Source organism: Sphaeramia orbicularis, chromosome 19 (assembly GCF_902148855.1).
Source record: "Sphaeramia orbicularis chromosome 19, fSphaOr1.1, whole genome shotgun sequence".
NCBI classification, from domain to species: Eukaryota; Metazoa; Chordata; class Actinopteri; order Kurtiformes; family Apogonidae; genus Sphaeramia; species Sphaeramia orbicularis.
Window position 1 is genome coordinate 29,424,079 of NC_043975.1, and position 20,840 is coordinate 29,444,918.

At 36.7% G+C, this 20,840-nt stretch overlaps 1 protein-coding gene across 1 annotated transcript in view; it reads left to right on the plus strand.

Moving 5' to 3' along the window:
• The window catches only part of atrnl1b (attractin-like 1b), a 110,892-nt gene extending 91,163 nt beyond the window's left edge, over positions 1-19,729 (plus strand). The window contains exons 28-29 of the mRNA XM_030163213.1: positions 11,615-11,729; positions 17,543-19,729. Coding sequence (XP_030019073.1) covers positions 11,615-11,729; positions 17,543-17,667 — 240 coding nt within the window. The 3' untranslated portion in view covers positions 17,668-19,729. The remainder of the gene's footprint in view (positions 1-11,614; positions 11,730-17,542) is intronic.
• Positions 19,730-20,840: the final 1,111 nt, after the last annotated feature.

Genomic DNA, 20,840 nt, shown 5'->3' on the forward strand with positions numbered 1-20,840 from the left:
ATATAACTTAGACTTGCAAAAATAAAAAGACTCTTCAAGCAAAACAACTTGTTATGCAAAGATTAAGCAAACAACTTATAACATTACATTCCCTCTTCTTCTTTTCCATTTTGGTTCAGGATGTATGATTTATGATGTTCATCTGACATCTTAGAGCTAGTCATAGTCACACATTCATCTTCTATTTAATACGATCCGTACTACAATACAGTTGCGGAAAAAAATTTATTAGACCATCAAAAGTCATCAAAAGCAATGGTTATGCAATTAAGTACTAACTCCTGTGTGTATCATGTGACTAAAACAGACAGAAAAGAAAACATGGAATGTCTAAAAGCACTGTTTTTGTCTGTACAATGCCATAGATATTGATGTAAGAACTGAAGTGATTCTGGTTATTATCAAGAAAACCATGGAAAATGGCTAGATATCAGCTCTGAAATTAAACTCTTATGAGCTATTTTTGTTGTTATCATTATATTTGTCTGAACAAATGTACCTTTACTTGTACCAGGCCTTAAAATGAACAAGAAATTGAAGAAAACAAGGGTGGTCTAATAGTTTCGTACCTGACTGTAGATGCTTGAAAAAATGTCTTACAAAGTCATAAATTCAGCTTCTTCGAACTTGCAGATAGTCTAAAGTGCAGGTGTCAAACATACGGCCCGTGGGCCAAAACCGTCTCACCAAACGGTCCAATCTGGGATGAATTTGAGAAATGCACAATTACACTGAAGATATTGAGAATCAGTTTTGTTCAGGGGTCACATAAAGACCAGTATGATCTCAAGTGGGTCATACAGTAAAATACAGGGTTATTCAAAAAGAATGAACCGATTTCATTACGCAATATTTTAATAAGGAAAAGCAATAAAAAAACTCCAGCCAAGTCACAAGCATTCTACTCACAATCAACTTTTATTTCCTGTCTTAAAAGTGTTCAATGTGGCCACCACCTGCAGCACGGACAATATCAACGCAATAAGAGAATTCCTCCCAGACGCATATCAGCATATCACGATCCACTGAGCTGATCGCTGTTGTTATTCGATGTTTAAGGTCATCGAAGTAGCCATTTAAAACTTAGAAAACTTCTCTTTCAAATTGTCACTGACTCATTCCATGACGATGCTTGAGAACTGAAGCAATGCGTCATGAAATTGGTTCATTCTTTTTGAATAACCCTGTACTGTCATAATAACCTAGAAATGACAACTACAAAAATTTCTCTTTTAGTGCAGAAAAAGTTAATTTCCATGAAAATGCTAACATTTACAAACTATCCTTTCACAAAAAATATGAATAACCTGAACAAAATACGAACAAGATGGAATATCTGAAGAGAAGCAAGTGTAATTTTAACAATAATCTGCCTGTTACTAAATGTTGTGTGTATTTTTAGATCCACTGTGATCTGTAAGTTGAAGCTTAATGCACATGTGTAAATGATAAACATGAAAATTGCAGTTATTACCCCACCCCCTGAAGGAGAGGCAAGGGGTATTGTTTTTGGTTCAGTTTGTTTTATTGTTAACACTAGCAGTGAAACTATTGGTTGAATTCATACCAAATTGGGTTTACAGATTGCCAGTGACCCAGAATAGATCTGATTACATTTTGGGAACAGTAGGTCAGTCAAAGTTCACATTTTTTATGATTTTTTTTTAAATCTTTTTTTCCCATTTACTTATAATGGGCAAAATTTCAAATGTCTATAAAAACATCAATTTTGTTTCAATTTACTTCAGACTTGGCACATATATAGGGGCAATTGATGTGCTGACATCACCACGTGCATAGACCTGATGACATCAGCTGGATCAATGCCAAAATAAGCTACAATACATGTGAGGGGCGGGGTTTGTTGTGCCTGGCAACCCTTTTTTTTGCTCTTTAAGACATTTCAGGTTGTTCATGTTATTCACATTCATTTTTAAGGAAACTTTGCACATGTAAACATTTTATTTATAATGTAAGTGTACTTTTTTCACTGTTATTATTTTACTGGTTCAGCCCACTTCAGATCATATTAGGCTGAACGTGGCCCCTAAACTTAAATGCATTTGACACCCCTGGCCTAACGTATGCTTTGGGGAGCATCACAGCGTACGTTTCCATATTCAGTTGTACGAGGACCATATTACACGTTGCAACAGAAGTCAACTGAATTATTTCTTTTTAATGCATTTTTTAAAAGTTATCCCCGACGTAAACGCATTTGCTGTTTCCTTCATTTCTTTCCTTTGTCCACATTTGTGTGAAGAAAGGAGGTCTGCTGCTGAGCTCATACTTGGTCTTGATCCCACATGGGTTTTAAAAGCACAGCTTCAAGCAATAAAGAGAGCTACATCCTTAAATTGACATCAGAGGACCAACAGTGTTTCTTCATCCAGGCCCAACTCAGTGTCACCTGCCGCCGAGAGAAATAAAATCACTGTGGCAACCAGCGAAGAGGCTCTACATTAGCTATTAGTGTAGCGCTGAGTGGTACTCACGATGCATTATGGTGTTGTGAAGGGCAATGTAAAGAGCAAAGCAGCAGAAAAACAATGCTTCTTAACCCTCCCAGGACCCTTTTCCCATTGCATTTTCAAGGCATTTAAGTATAGTCTGAACCTGAACAGTGCCTGAAGCTACCACTTTCATACTGACAGACTTGATTAAAGTAAACTGTTAATTAGGCACTAAATGTCAGAAGGATGTATAAGCCCTCCCTCTAAAGTAATCGTTTATTTCAGTAGTTTCCCCCCCCTTCTTCCTGCACATATACTAAGCGCAGTCTTGTTGTTGGAGAGTGCAGGAAGGCTAATACTTAGCCTCCACTGGAGAGTTGTGTGGTAAACGTAGTCCTAAGCTGTTTTGGAAATGATAACTGGAGGAAAACACATCTTTAGTCGTCTGTTTCTCGACCCTTTCAAGATGCAGAATGAACCTGTGAATGCTTCCTGTCCAAGTTAATTTGGACGTCCACGCAGCCTTTAAGGAAGCACGTATTATAAGTATCGCTGCAGGAAACACGACAACTTTTGGGTTAAAAATGCCCTTGCGCTAGTGTTTTAAGTTTGTTTATTCCATGAATTAAACATACGAGGGTGAAAGCATGCATGTTACCAAAATATGCTCTAAGACGCGCTTGAATGTTGATGGTCTTAATAGTAAATCCAGGATAAATCACGTAATTACCCGAACCGTACGTTCATTAAGCGTTGAAAAAAAAAAATCCACTTGCATGAAAATGTCACCAGTGACTTTCAACAATGTCTAGAATCTGAAAAGACACATATTTATTTATTAGTATCCAATTAGACTATCTTATACAATAACTAAAAGGACTACATACAGCTCCAGCACATGCCTCAGTACTAGCTGAAGGTGAACTGTCTGAATTGAGCCTAATTCTCTTTCATAAAGGTTAATTGGTCAGCATCTGGTACCACTTAGCTATTCCAAGTATTTGTTGATGTCAAAGAGGACACTGATGCCTGGCTAGCATCAATATTTGATCACCCGCCCTGTTTATATAGAATCACTCACTTTCTGAATAAATGCAAACTGGGGAAATTATTTTGTGTTGAGGACAGATGAGGTAAGCACAGACAGTTGGAGTTCGATTGATCTTTAAGTTCATTTTCTACCTTAGACATAAATTGCACGCATGGATAATAGTTCTTAATACGAAAACTTTCATGTCTTGTGCTGCAGCTTCTAGTACCAAAATGTTCCCTCACTTTTCCTTTAGCACGTGAAAATATTTTAAGATCTTTTTCTCCGACTGACCTCACTGCATTCGTTAGTACCAGCTTTCCGACACCAAATATTCGCAGACCCTCCAGCTGGACTGAGAGATTAAAGTCCTAACAGCTATTGTGTCCGTCTCCTCTACATTTTGGTCGGTATAAACCCCCCTAGAGATGGACATCGCTTTTTAGTGACCAACATGTCAGCATCTGTTGGACAGGAGGCCAATCTGGCCCACATGCTGAAGGCCCAGGCCTCGGTGTCACAGATGTCTCAATTCACTGTGATCGCCATCCAACATATGGAACCACTAACGGGCAGCGAGTATGATGGATGACACCTGCCACTAGTCCAAAGACCAGAGGCACAATTTGTTATCATCTGGAGAAAAACAAAAAACAGATGAAATAATGTATGTTTATGTGCTGTGATCTAATCTAACCGAAGAGAAATTCATTGTTATTTATATTCTTATGATTTATAGTAAATGTGTGGTGTGAAGGACAACTCAAAACAGTATGTAATCAAAAACATTGCTTTTATTACTGTGTTTTATTTCAGTGAGTGATCCACTGAAGTAGAGTTTACAGTGGAATCTGCCTAAATTAAAAACCCAATCAACATCTCCATGGGTTCATTATGACTGTGGCTGATATTATATGTACTTTACGGATTAATTGGCCGACTTTCTAGCTGGTCTATTAGTTTAAACACCCATAATATGCTCATGGCAGATGTCACATGTGCCTCTTGATTTTACGGTGTCTAAAAATATTTTGCTCTGATTATGTCATGTCATTGTTTTGTACAATAATGCAGACACAAGTTAGTGTACTATACCACTTTATACTATCCTGTGTTATACTATACATATATCATACTATATTATAGAATATTATACAGTGCAATGCAATATATTGTGCTACACCTGAGTATACTCCATACCATACCATACCACACCATGCCATACCATGCCATGCCATACCACACCATACCATACCATACCATATACAGTACCATACCTTATACTGTACGATGCCATATACTGTACCATACAATATACTGTACCATACTATATATTCCACCATACCTTATACTGTACCATGCCACACCATATACAGTACCGTACTATATATTGCACCATACCTTATACTGTATCATGCCATACCATATACAGTACCATACTGCATATTGCACCATACCTTATACTGTACCATGCCATACCATACCATATACTGTACCATACTATATATTCCACCATACCTTGTACTGTACCATACTATATACTGTACCATACTTTATATTGCACCATACCTTATCATGTACCATACCATATACTGTACCATACTATATATTGCACCATACCTTGTACTGTACCATACCATATACTGTACCAAACTATATATTGCACCATACCTTATACTGTATCATACTACACCATATACAGTACCGTACTATATATTGCACCATACGTTATACTGCACCATACCTTGTACCATACCATTTACATTATCACATCATATACAGCACTATATTATATCCTCTTTGCTCTACTATCATAAACATGTATGCTAGGTTAACTCTCCAGTCAATGCCCTTGACCAATATACTGGTGTAGGTCAGGATTTGGTCCCTGGGTGCCCTCATAGACGCTGCTCCTTGTGTGTACTTGGTTGGATGAGGTTACAGAGGTTAGAATTTCCCTCCAGGGACAGTGTTTTGACAGCAGTACTATCCATACCTGTCATGTTGGTCATTCATCATTAGGTACTCAGGATTACCTCTATAAATGAGCTGTATTCACCAGATTAAAGGTGTCTGCTCAGTGTTAATATTGTAGCCATTAGACTTTATATGTTAGAGAAGCACATCCGTAGTTTCTTGTTGTGCCTGTTTGTTATATTTTAATTAAACGGCAGTGAAAAGCAATAGTTTGTTATGAAGCCTTTGCTTAAAAGTTGAATTGTTTACTCGTTGGGAGCTGTCTGTGCCAATTACTGTTTTTTTCTATTTGTACAAAGTGTACCCTTCTTTTAAAAAAAAAATAATAATATTTGCCTTTGTCCTGCTCTCCATCCTGCTCATCTTTCTGTCCCTCTCCATTAATTTCAGCTGATTAGTAGTACAGGCAAATGGAAAACAGCCAGGGACGATGTTGACAGTATTCATAACCACAGCAAATTATTTGAATTTGCAAAAAGGGTTTTATTTTGATGAAGGACAAACACTATACCACTCAGAATAAACATTTGGGGACAAACAGAAAGTTTGCAGTATTTATGTATTAAATTCATCCACATAAAGGTATTTGTTAGAACATTTATTATTTTGACTCTTGGGCTAATTCATAGTTTAATAGCTCATCAGTAATAAGTAATTCCACAAAGTATAATAGGTTGGGAAAGACTTGTCACAATGAAACTCAATTTTTGACTTTGAATCTGATTAAAAATGCAAGAGCTACTATAATGTACAATACCTAAAATACCACTACTACTCTTAAATGTACCTGGAACCTGAGTGGATTAGCTTAACAGTGCTGTGATAACTAGAGTTGGCAGGTATACTGTAAAATTTATAACATCCTAAGCAAACTAAATGTTCTATTTCAAACCAGGCTGCAAGTGAACATTTAGTCCTTGAATGATGTGATGGAAGCAGCAAGATGAACAACAGAAGGAGCTGAGTGACTTTGACAAGGGACATATTGTAAAGATGATGACTGGGTCAGAACAATTTCGTGGTCTGCAGTGGTTAGTACTGACTAAAAACGGACTAAGGAAGGATATCCCGATCTCAGGACCATTGAGGATCTGTGGGAGGTGTTGGACAAATAAATCCAATCCATGGAGGCCCAACTCTCTACTTCCAGGACTTCAGAGATCTGCTGCTAATGTCTCGGTCCAGATACCACACACACCTTCAGAGGTCTGGTGGAGTCTGGGCCTTGGGTCAGAGTTGTTTTAGGGTCCAATCAACCGGTAACGTGGACACATTTGGTGTTCAACAGTCTGTGTCTTGTAAGCAGAGTAACTTATATACATTTATTATACATATTTGAGTAGGTATTTATAAGCACTTTAACATTATGTACACTCACAGTCAATGAAAATTTTGAGACCGTATTTTTCGACATAATTTTTATTTTGAAACCCTAAACTGGAATTTTTTCATACGAATCATTTGTTTAGGATATTGGCATACAGAAACAAAAATCTAAAGTTTCAAGAATAATTTCAAAATAAAAAAACTTAACAAAAGAAAATGGCACCTGCCAAACACAAAGTCACAACAGTCAATACTGGGTATGGCCTCCGTTTGCTTTGATGCAGGCAGCGATCTGTTGGCGCATGCTTCGGACTAGGTGTCGTGTTGTGGCGTTCAACCAGGTTTCTGATTGTGGGCTGGGAACAGCCCATACATAGGTCTGGCTATATCACTGTAGCTCAAACCGGCCTCCACCATACCCAGCGCCCGGAAACGTTATTCACATGATAGACGTGGCATGATGCCATTCACTGGACTAACAATGGTGGCCTTTTTTGGGCCTTTATATAGGCCTTCAAAACCAATCCTCAAATTGTGCAGATACCCACTGAGTATTGCTCAATGTGTATTAGGTCCACTTTTGCAAAGAGACTAACCCATGTGCAATGAACCGTGACAACATAACAACTCATCATGATCTCAATGACCCGAGCACTAAGTGATCAATAAATCCACAATGAATAATTACAACCCCCCTACAAGTAGAAATATGCAGACATTTCTACCTCAAAATTTCTATTGACTGTTAGTATACAACAAAATTTGGGGAGATAAAATTTTTAGGTGAAAAACGTCAAATTACTGCTCAGTAACACGTGGACTTGAAACAGACGTCAATTTTTTAAGCTTTATGTAAACATTCAAAATATGCGGTTCACGACAGAAATTGGTATCAAGTAGGACAAAACCTTTTAGGTATTATGTTCAACTATGCTGACAATACATTTTGGAGTAAAATATTGAAAAGTCTTAAAAGTTTTATTGACATGAGAATGTGGGAACAGGTGGACAGGCTGCCATGGCAACACGTGGACGACTCTTTACCATTGTATGCATCACCCAAAATTTTGACTTATTTTTTAAAACATATATAATAATAATAATAACTTTATTTGTATAGCACCTTTTAAAACAAAGTTTACAAAGTGCTTTGACAGATATATATAAGTAATAATAGGTAAATTACAAATAAAGAGTCATTTCTAGGTAACAGTTCACAGATAGTCTTTTTAAATGTGACAGATTGAATACGTTTTCAGTTTTTTTAGATATAATTTTTAGCGTCAGATTCGAGCTATATTTTTATGTGTGAGGTATGACTATGGTGTAGAAAGCACAATCGATAAAATCGGTTGTAACTTCTTTTCTACGAGTGGTATTTTAAAAAAGATAACAGTTCCATAAAATACAGATCTTTAGATAAAAAGATGAGCCCACTTGATAAATGATGAGCAAATGTACTTTTTCATGTTAATGTTCACTTTCGCTCGATCAGACCCTTTATAGATGCTCATTGGTTTAGATCCAGTTGTATTTTTGGTACGTACTGGTAGGTATCACTGCAGTCCAACATCCAACAGCAATTTGATCATCATTAAAGTCCTTCAGATCCTCATGTTTCCCCATTTTTCTTCTTCCTCCAAGGTATCAGCTTCAATTCCTAAATGTTCACTTGCTGCCTAATATATTCCATCCACCGACAGGTCCCATAGTAATGAGATAATTATCATTATTACCATTTCGCCTGTCAGTAGTCGTAACGATATGGCTGATGGTGTATACTCGAGACAACCTCCTTCTTACTACTTTTTATTATTTCAGTTAATGCTTTTTTTTTTTGTAAATCCTCATGTGATGTTGCACACAAAATAAATGACAGAATTTAAAGAGAGTTTATTTGTGTTCTATCTTACAGACTAGCCTTAACACACAGGATGAACTATAAATTCCAGTTAAACATATTAATACAAATTAGCACATCATTCTCTGCGGTCCTTTCAGGCTTCACGCATCTCCGTCGTACTCCCATTTCACCTTTAGCGCCACGCTCATCTCCATTTTAAATTCAACCCGACAACAGAGAAAAGTCCATTCTGTTTAGACATGTTATTATTCCCCAATTTCTCTCCCCTCGTCCAAAGCATGCTGTGAAACCCCTTGACATTCATTATCAAGATGACATGTTTTTCACGCTTGAGACAAGCAGTTTTGGCCATTAACTCAGAGGGTAGGTCATTGCCTCAACACGTGGACCGTTTGACAGGGACACAAGTGTTTTTGTTGTGTGACCAATCAAACCATTTGTCTTAGGAGTCGCAGATCTGTCCTGTCTTTACTGCAGCCACTCTCGGTGTAAACATGCGATCACAGTGTGCCGTTATGGAAAACAACAATCAAGACTCTGCAAGTGTGAAGATCACATCACTATTAATTAAACTAGTTATCCCGCCCCCCCGAAGGGGAGGCAAGGGGTATTGTTTTTGGTTCCGTTTATTTCTTTGTTTGTTAACACTTTAGCAGCAAAACTATTGGTTGAATTCATACCAAATTGGGTTTATAGATTGCCAGCGACCCAGAATAGATGTGATTACATTTTGGGAAAAGTAGGCCAAACTTCAAATTTTTAATGATTTTTTTATATCTTTTTTTTCCCCCATTTACTTATAAAGGCCGAAAATTCAAATGTCTATAAAAACATCAATTTTGCTTCAATTTACTTCAAACTTGGCACCTACAGTCACAAAAAAAATTACTAGACCATCAAAAGTCATCAAAAACAATGGTTATGCAATCAAGTACTAACTTCTGTCTGTATCATGACTAAAACAGACAGAAATGAAAACATGGAATGCCAACTAGCACTGTTTTTGGTAGTACAATACCATAGCTATTGATGTAAGAACTGAAGTGATTTTGGTTATTATCAAGAAAACCATAGAAAATGGTTAGATATCAGCTCTGAAATTAAACTCTGATGAGCTATTTTTGTTGTTACCATTATATTTGTCCAAACAAATGTACCTTTAGTTGTACCAGGCATTAAAATGAACAAGAAATTGAAGAAAACAAGGGATGGTCTAATAATTTTTTCCACAACTGTACATAGAGGCAGTTGTTATACATCACTCTGACATAGAGCTAAGTCATACAGGGTGGGGAAGCAAAATTTACAATATTTTGAGGCAGGGATTGAAAGACAGTGTATGACCAATTAGTTTATTGAAAGTCATGAGAATTTATTTGCCACAAGAAAATTGACAAAATAGAAAATGTTTTTATTCTATGTGTCCTCCTTCTTTCTCAATAACTGCCTTCACACGCTTCCTGAAACTTGTCCAAGTGTTCCTCAAATATTCGGGTGACAACTTCTCCCATTCTTCTTTAATAGTATCTTCCAGACTTTCTCGTAATAGTTTTGCTCATAGTCATTCTCTTCTTTCCATTATAAACAGTCTTTATGGACACTCCAACTATTTTTGAAATCTCCTTTGGTGTGACGAGTACATTCAGCAAATCACACACTCTTTGACGTTTGCTTTCCTGATTACTCATATGGGCAAAAGTTTCTGAAAAGGTATGGATAATAGTGTTAGGTATGATTATGACATCAATATATGTTTGGTTTCAAAACAATTGACGTAGTGCCTGCTGAGAAAAAACAACTAAATGTTCATTGTAAATTTTGCTTCCCCACCCTGTATATTGTATATAAGTGAAACAACACAAAATCTTTCTTTAAGTAATCTCAATGTTAACACTTTTTCAGTTCAAATGCTGACTTGAGCACATTTATATACAGTACATGCTGACATCACCATACCTACATGTACAGTTGTGCTCATAAGTTTACATACCCTAGCAGAATTTGTGATTCCTTGGCAATTTTTCAGAGAATATGAATAATAACAAAAAAAACTTTCTTTCACTCATGGTAGTGGTTAGGTAAAGTCATTTATTATCAAACAAATGTGTTTGATCAAAAAATGTTTGGGAAGGAATGCTTCTCGGACCAAAAAAAGAGTTTGTTCGAGGTGCTCTTTGGAAAAAGGGATTCAAAAAGTATTTATCGCACTGGAAGAAAAATCCAAGGCACTCTCTTTAAACATTAAAATGCCTTTATTATCATGGCATGGTCATATCTAGACCTAAAAAATGTGTTTGGTCTTTTTAAATCACACTGTCAACAGAAACCATCAACAGTTTCCATCCCCTAGTTCTTATTACTGGTCAATGACAGCTTGAAGTCTTCTGTGGTAGTTGTGGATGAGGCTCTGTATTTTCTCAGATGCTAAAGCTGCCCATTCTTTTTGGCAAAACACCTTCAGATCCTTTAAGATTTTGGGTTTTCTTGCATGAACCGGATGTTTGAGACCTCCACAAAGTAGCTCAATGATACTGAGGTCAGGAGACTGAGGTGGCCACTCCTTCACCTTCACTTTTTTTCTGCTGTAGCCAATGACAGGTTGACTTGACCGTGTGTTTTGTGTCACTGTCGTGTTACAACATCCAAGACCGTCCCATGTGCATTCTGTCAGAGCATGTAAACTTCCGAGCACAACTGTATATAGACATGATTATATCAGAACACGCATAGACATAACATCAGCTGGATCGATGCCAAAATAAGCTACAATACATGTGAGGGGCGGGGTTTGTTGTGCCTGGCACCATGTGTTTATTCTGTTTTGTGGTAAATAGCTTTTATTCACAAAACATTCATGTCTTTGCACAGGATTTGAACTCTCCCTACATATGAATTAATCCACGTCTTTCTCTGTTTCTGAACTTCCTTCATTAAAATAATGATTTGTGCCATCTGTCTTGGCAGGGTGCGCCTAAACCTGTGGCGATGGAGCCGTGTTCTGGAGGCAAAGCTGCTGTGTTGACTGTCCTCATGCGTCTGCCCTCTGGTCCCTCAGGCTTGCCTCCACCGGGCCAGTCAGGTAACGATTCACACAAACTCCACCGGTTGAGTTTGAATCTACTGACCGCACTATATGGATGAGCATGTTGAGGAAAAAGTCAGATGATACCATTAAAACATCCAAAAACAGCTATTGTTTTCAACCTGAACAATACCATACCAAATCCTGTACATATCAAAAACACACGTCAGACTCAGACTCAGCTTTATTGTCATAGATCAGGGGTGTCAAACTCATTTTGGTTCAGGGGCCATATTCGGGCCAAACCATTAAAATAATGACTTAATAACCTATAAATAATGACAAATCGAAGTTTTTCTTTTTGTTTTAGTACAAAAAAAACCCAATTAAATTATGAAAATATTTACATTTTACAAAAAACATGTGAATAACCTGAAAAAACTGAAATTTCATTTGAAAAATTACTGCAATTTTTAACAATATTATGCTTGGACTTATTACTTATACATGTACATTTACACACAATGTTACATAAACATTTGGTAACAGGCAGAATATTGTTAAAATTTTGGAGTTTTGAACTAAAATTTGAACAATTTCTACAATATTACATCTCTTATAACACAACTAAAGATGACAGTGGATCCATAAATGCATAAAACATTTAGTAGCAGGCAGAATATTGTTAAAATTGCACATTTCGGGTTGTTCATCTTTGTTTTTATTTATGTATTTATTTGCATTTTATTGTGAAAGAATAGTTTTGTAAATGCAAATATTTTCACAGTGTAATGTTATTTTTTTCACTGAAATTTTTTCCACATAATTTTTCACAAAGAAAATTTGTAGTTGTCATTATTTATGGGTTATTGTGTTGTTATTTTTACTGTAGACCACATTGGTCTGTATGTGGAACCTGAACCAAAATGATTTGGACAACCTTGACTGTTGAAGTTAATTTTTGCACTTTCATCCTGCGGGCCGGAATGGAACCTTTGGCAGGCCGGTTTTTGCCCCGGGGCCGCATGTTTGACACCTGTGTCATAGATAGATAGATACATAGATGGATGATTAGATACATAGATAGATGGATGGATGGATTTTGTTTATCCCAAACTGGGAAATTACAGTGTAGCAGGAGTGTAACACACATACAGTCGTGGAAAAAATTATTAGACCATCAAAAGTCATCAAAAACAATGGTTATGCAATCAAGTACTAACTCCTGTGTGTATCATGTGACTAAAACAGACAAAAGAAAACATGGAATGCCTACAAGCACTGTTTTTGTCAGTACAATGCCATAACTATTGATGTAAGAACTGAAGGGATTTTGGTTATTATCAAGAAAACATGGAAAATGACTCGATATCAGCTCTGAAATTAAACTCATATCAGCTATTTTTGTTGTTATCATTATGTTTGTCCAAACAAATGTACCTTTAGTTGTACCAGGCATTAAAATGAACAAGAAATTGAAGAAAACAAGGGGTGGTTTTATAATTTTTTCCGCAACTGTACATTAACAATAGAGTACCACAGCAAACATGAGTAAAAAAGAAATACAACACCAGAGCAAACGCTATACGTAATATATTAGAAGTATAAAAAGATCTGGGTAGTATCTGGATAATAACTTTAATGTGCTAAAATAGAACTGTAAGGTGCAAAACAAGTTGTAAGATTCAAAATGAGAAGGTACACGATAGAACGAAATATATTTACCGAGGTCTCTGTTTTGTAACATCGAAGATAAAAAACACAATCTAAAATAAAATATATAAAAGGTATATAGAGTAGAATAAAAAGCTTTAATAAAATGTGCAAATGAAATTTTAAAAAATTATAAAATAACTCCTTAATATGTACAAAGTTACACAGTATGCAGCAACAGTACAGTTTAAAATGATGGTGCATGTAATGAAACAATGACCAGTGAAATAAAATGGCATATTTGCAACACAGTAGAAAGTAGGTGCGATGATGTGGCCACAAGATCATATCACAGTGTTTTTCATTACAGTCACGATCCATGAGGTAGAGTACCGGCAGGCTGGAAGAAGATGATAGATTTCTCAATGACAACACAATAGTACTGATAAAGATAACCCTGTTTATACTGTAGATAATAACTTAGACCCGGGTTTACTGGATAATTCAAGTAGAGTCGATAAAGAGTTAAAAATGGCACTGGACACTAATATCAAGGTGCCTTCTTGAAGTATCTACTCTTAACTTTTGATCATTAATCCTATCAATACATGCAAATAAATCAGGGAGAATGAAGTTTCTTAGCTTTTCATCATCATCAGATCTGACTCATTTGGACGTTCAGAGGCATGGAAACAACGCTGACCAATAAAACCCCTGAAGTTTAATAAATAACAATGGTTGGATACACTTGTTTTAATGTTCAGTCAATGATATATTTTGCGGCAAAACCAGTTTTTTCTTCAGTTTTCTTAGTTTTGATATAATAAATTTTAAATTTACCCCGAGCCTTTATGAGCATTGACATGAATTAATATCGGAAAATAAATAAATCAGAAATCTAATATCGGAAAATAACTGATTTTCACCGTAAAATGTAAAATTCGCAAGATAATATTATGATAAATGATGATAAATCACTTGGGAATGATTAGATGTGATGACAAAAATGCATGTAGAAGTTGCCGCAAAAAAGTCTTTAGAACACGCAGGGAATGATGGGAAAATATGCGCAGCTCATCATGTCGTATCAAACAAATCACTCTCAGTTTCGTCCGCCAAACTGTTTCCAATCAGAAAGCCGTTGTTTACATGTACATTCGCACGAAAGAAAAAAGCACCAGGAGTTTTTTGTGCAACCAGAAGATCTGTACATTGGTTATTTATTACATTTTAAAGCGAGCGTAGACTTGAAGTGCTTTTTGAGGTTGTTTGGTGAAGTTTCGTTACAGGAGTAGAACGACATAAAATGACATAGTCTGTGCAATTCATGGAAATAAAAGATTGTGGACATGTGTAATATCAGTCACCGTATTCCACTGTCAGATCAGCCCTGGCTGTAGTTATCTTGTCATGTGCATCTGTTTGTCTTTCTGACAACAATTCTGACAGCTGTGTTTACATAAAAATAAAAAATAAAAAATACTCAGTTTTTTGCACCTTACTGCAAAAAAACCCCCAATTGCTATCAAGCTATTTGTGTGGGAAATGAAAATGAATAATTCACAGATGTTCCAATATAAAACTGGAGTAATAGCAGCAAATCCCAAATGTCAAAGAAAAGGTTTTATTCAGAATATACACACATAGTATCTGTATTTTAACTGAAGATTTGGTTTAACCCTTTTAAGACTACCATTATAACAGACATCTTCATGTTTTCTTTGCAATAAAAGTATCAGAAAATGTCTTTTTTGCCAATTCTTTGTTTCAGGAAGAACTGAACTTTCACATTTTCTGAGATTTCTGTTTATGCATGCTGAATTTTAAGTATATTACTACCTCACTCAAAACTTTAGCTGCACTTATTTTTGCCATTATGTTGAGACGGTAGAAAGTCATTTTAAAGAGCTGGGTGGAAGCTGCCACTCAATTTCTGTCGTGGTTTTATTACGACATTCTTTGTGACTTAATATTAACCCTTTTAAGACTGCCATTATAACAGGCCACCTAGGTTTTCTTTGCAATAAGTGTCAGAAAATGTCTTTTTTGCCAATTCTTTTGCACCTTTGTTTTCAGGAAGAACTTAACTTTCAATATCTTGCCATTAGTCACACTGGTCAACAACAAATTTATTGTTTAAGTTTTTTGAGCTGATTTAGGATAATTTTGGTGTGCTGAATCCAAAAATCACATTAATTTTGCTCAATCAGGTCAGCTTTCTGAACTATGCTACATATTGGCTTTTTAATATTTTTGCTTACATTTATGGGCATTTTCACATCATATGATACAAAATTCTTTCATATTTCTTGCAGTAAACCAGTTCTGAAGATTTTACTTTTGCCAATTTATGATTAATGGTTTTTTTAATATTACAGGTGAATGAAATGGCTTCGACTAGAAGATCTTGCAAAAACAAGCCAATTTACAGGAATTAGTTTGTAACACTTAATAAATACATCCTGTTAGAAAATGATTTTTGTTTCTCTTAAAACCTATTTTGGGTGAGAACTATATAAAAAATCAACTGATAAAGTCACAAAAATTTAATCAATTTTGTGAGAAGATCAAATTTTTCAAAATCAAATTAGCAAAAAAAACCTGACCTGATTGAGAAAAACAGATGTCATTTTTGGATTTAGCGGTGCAAAATGGTCCTAATTCAGTTGAAAAAACTAAGACAACTCGCAAGAAACATTTTTTTGTAACCCAGTGTTATTATTATTATTATAAATAATAAATGCTTAAAAAAGTGTGTTTTAGTAAAAAAAAAAAAAAAAAAAAAAGAAAAAAACAGACTTGAAGTTTTTTGCATATTTATCAGAAACAACTGTAAATGTCCATAACGAAACTTTTTGAGATTGCAAAAATAAACTTTCAGCTATTTTACATCTGCTCAATCATGCTTTTTGGTCTCGTACATTCAGTATCCATATTATGGCTATATATTTTTTGTTATGTCTAGGTGTTTTTTAGCCTCTGTGGAAGACTCTGAAACAGTTCCTTACTACTTGTAATAGAGTCACACATTGTTGCCGTAAAGTGTTATTTCATGTCAGAAAGCTCAGGATCTCAGCTTTCGGATGCCATTTGAATTTTGTGAGTAGCACAAACGGTTTAGGACAGTAGTTCCCAACCTTTTTTGGCTCGTGACCCCATTTTAACATCACACATTTCTGGCAACCCCAGACATTCAAAACGGAGATATTTTTTTGCAAAAATGAATTTGTTTCTGATTATATAAAAGTTTGGTATACTATGTTGCAGATAAACATTAATTATAGATGACATTTAGTCTATAGAATGTATATTATTATGGACGGAGGCAGAAAAGCCAGGTGTAGATTACTGCACAAAGTGAGAATTTTATTTTCTTTGGTCAGGATATGTACAGTCAGTCCAGCTTGGATTTACAAGGCTGACAATTAATACTGAACAAACAAGAACTCATACTATGAATTATGAAAGAGCTGCAGCATCTGAAACTGACCACAATGAACATTTGACAGATAAACAGTACCACAGTGCTTCAGTTTCAGCTTCAGAGTTTGTCATGTCTTTTATGTGTTGGGATTGTCTCTCTCAACTCACTATATATTTTTTATTAGTAATTATTACCTCCGCCAAGGAGGTTATGTTTTTGCCAGGGTTTGTTTGTTTGTTTGTTTGTCTGTCTGTTTGTTTGTCTGTCTGTTAGTGTGCAACATAACTCAAAAAGTCAAGGACAGATTTGGATGAAATTTTCAGGGTTTGCTGGAAATGGGATAAGGAAGAAATGATTAAATTTTGGTGGTGATCGGGGGGGGGGGGGGGGGGGGGGGGCACTGATCGTTACTGTGCAACATAACTCAAAAAGTTCTGGACAGATTTGGATGAAATTTTCAGGGTTTGTTGGAAATGGGATAAGGCAGAAATTATTAAATTTTGGTGGTGATCGGGGGTGGGGGTCCCACGGGGGGGGCCACTGATCAGCCTTAGCGGAGGTCTGCGCTCTCCGAGTGCTTCTAGTTTTGTTTTTATTTTTATCAATTACTAGAAATTTCAGGCGACCCCATTTGAATTCCAGGTGACCCCACGTGGGGTCCCAACCCCAAAATTGAAAAACACTGGTTTAGGAGTTCCAGTAATTTGAATGCTGTAAAGTGCCAGAGATTGCTGTTGTTAAAGTGTTAGTAGACGTTTCCTCTAATGCTTTCCTTGTTTTTCCTTCCTTTAAGGCCTCATCGTCGCCAGTGCACTGATAGACATTTCACAGCAGAAACCAACAGATTTCAAGGACAAGTCCCAGGCTTTAAAGAATCGAAAAGCCCTGGCTCCTGCACACCAAGGCACCTGCGTCTGAGTCGCAACGCAGCAATCCATCGGGTCCCTTTTTTTCCTTTTTTTTTCTCTTTTTTTTAAATTTAATACCATCTGAGGTCATAATGTCGCAACATGTCGCAGGTCCCGTCGGAAGCCTTTTTCCTGAGACGACAGATGGCTACATGTAGATTTCATTTGGCTGCTACCACTCAACTCGCCTCGAGTCCCGAGAGCACAACCCTCGTTCAGTTCCCATTTCTGCCCCTTTACTGCACCTACAGAGAATCTGACATCCTGATCCTCCCAAACCCACTCGCTTCCCCTCTGCACAGAGGGTGGGTGGGGGTGGTTTTGTAGTAAAACTCAGTGTCTGCATGAAGAGGACCTGCCTGATCGGCGGCTAGCAGAGACCCATCTGCGGCCCCTACCGAAGCTTAAACATTTAGTGACATCTCATCGTCCGTGCGGTCAGCATGAAGGAAAATCAGCCACAGTGTCTGGCTGAAAATGTGTGTGAGGTGGTATCAAAAATGAACCAGTCGTTTCCGTGTGTTTCTGATGGAAATACACCTGAAGTTACACAATGACTGGTAGATATATGCAGTACATGCTGCCTGTGGGTGTCGTCCTTTTGCTTGCCATAAAGTGGTATTCTACGGTGCTAAAGCATTTAGTTTTTACAAAAAGCCTGAATCTTAACTCAGCCTTCACCGTTTGGACTGAACAACGTCTGCCTTTTAGAGGGGAAAGCTCTCCGCTATGCTACGCTAAGCTAAGCTAAGCTAAGCTAAGCTAGGACTTTTCTTAACGCCCCCCCATGACCATGATAGTATTTCATCCCACAGCGCTGCCAACTACCATTAAAGAATCGTCGGAGCATTTCGCGTCTGTATGAACCATCCACCCAGCTGAAGCTAAAGTCTGTATTTTCTGTGGAATACGTGTACAAACGCTGCAGCGACATAAAGACCGCCCTCACTACCAGCAGCATGCGGCGTAGACTGCAAACTGAAGGAGGCACGAACAAATCATCACGCAAGCGCATGGGAAAACTCCAAAAAAAAACGGAGAAAAACTAAAGCTGCTTTTTTTTTACGAGCAAACTGGAAGCTTCTTTTTTTTTTTTTGTTACAGCGATCCACAGAGACGGCGCTCAGTTTCTTGTAGTAAATACCGTCATTTCGCCGCTCAGCATTCTAGCTTTGGACTTGCCCTTGGATTGATGTAGTGGGAGAAGACGTCTGCTTAACGAATTAAAACCCGACCGGGGACATCATGCTCCTCCGGCTGTTTACTCGTTTGTTTTGTACATTGTTTTTTATTAGTCCTTCAAAGCTATGACTTTATTTACATCTTTGAGTACAAGGAGTTACGTTACCTTTTCTAATGCCTTGGCTTCCCATGAACCTTTGAACTCCTGAGGAAACGGGGGGAGGTGAGGGGAGGGGGGCGCGTTGATCTGCCGAATTTTAACGCTGTCGACCATTTTTAGCCCCGCGTTGGACCGCCCTGAGCTGTACAGTGTCTTGTTGGAACAAATGTGAGTCTTTGTCACTCTTATCTCTTGAGATAATATGTGTTTGTCAGGTTTTTATGACAGACTGGCAAGAGATTCTCATTTATTTTAGGCCTTGTCACCTGTTACTATTATATCGATGATAAATTGTTAAGTCTTTTGCTACACTTGTGAAAAGAGCATTTCTGTTGATATTTTGTTTTGATATTTAACAGATTCCTGTGTAATAGCGCATTTAACTTGACTTTAATCAGTTGTTTTAATGTCAGCATTTTTTTGTTTTTTCTTTTTTTTTCTTTCTTTTTTTTTTTTTTTCCGGAAATGTGCATCTTTAAGGACTGTATGGGCATTGTCTTGCTTTTTGTTGCAAAGTGGTCATTTGGATGCATTTCTAAAGGATAGTATGCCAGCTAAAGTGTTTTTATTTTGTGTTTGTAGAGTAATCCTATTAAAGTGTCATTACACAGGAATCAGGGTCTCACTGTAACATGAAAAAAAAAAAGATGAGAAACTGCATATCAGTAATCTTCAATGTATTTTAAAGATGGACAACATGGCAGAAAATAAAAAACAGACCTGGAAACAATTGCTCTGTTGGAGTCTTTTTATATAAGCCATTGAATTGTACAGTTTATCTGCTGACTTCCATTTGTTTCCCTCTGTCTGCTCCTTTTGTCTAGGAAGCTTCAACTCATGTGTAATTGCATTCGGGTGCCCACTGTTTAACTCTGCTTGATTGCTTCAGTCAAAGATAATTATTCCTATGAAAGTGGCACACAGTAAAATCAAAACTCCGACCATGATGGATTTTATGCCTATGTAAATTCCTTAACTACAGCGTCTGTACACATATAAAAAGGCTATTAAAAAAAAAAAAAAAAAACACTGAAGTGGGTATCTGACACAAAAATTAATAGTGTGCAGAAATTGTGCTTTTGTACCAGGGGTGGCAAATATGCAAATATCCAAAACTGGGATGAGTTTGAAAAGTGCAAAAAAAAATTACACTGAAGCCATTTTAGTTAAAGACTTCACATGCAGCCCAATTTGACCTAAACTGGGTCGGACCAGTAAAATAATAGCATAATAACCTACAAATAATGACAACGCCAAATATTTCTTTGTTTTAGTGTGAAAAAAGTAAAAATACCTTATGATAATTTTACATTTCAGCTAAAATTTGCTTAGAGGTCTTATTTATTTGTGTCTTTGTGCATAGGAAATCAATATACAGGGTGGGGAAGCAAAATTTACAATATTTTGAGGCAGGGATTGAAAGACAGTGTATGACCAATTAGTTTATTAAAAGTCATGAGAATTTATTTGCCACAAGAAAATTGACATAATAGAAAATGTTTTTATTCAATGTGTCCTCCTTCTTTCTCAATAACTGTCTTCACACGCTTCCTGAAACTTGCGCAAGTGTTCCTCAAATATTCCGGTGACAACTTCTCCCATTCTTCTTTAATAGTATCTTCCAGACTTTCTGGTAATAGTTTTGCTCATAGTCATTCTCTTCTTTCCATTATAAACAGTCTTTATGGACACTCCAACTATTTTTCAAATCTCCTTTGGTGTGACGAGTGCATTCAGCAAATCACACACTCTTTGACGTTTGCTTTCCTGATTACTCATATGGGCAAAAGTTTCTGAAAAGGTATGGATAATAGTGTTAGGTATGATTATGACATCAATAT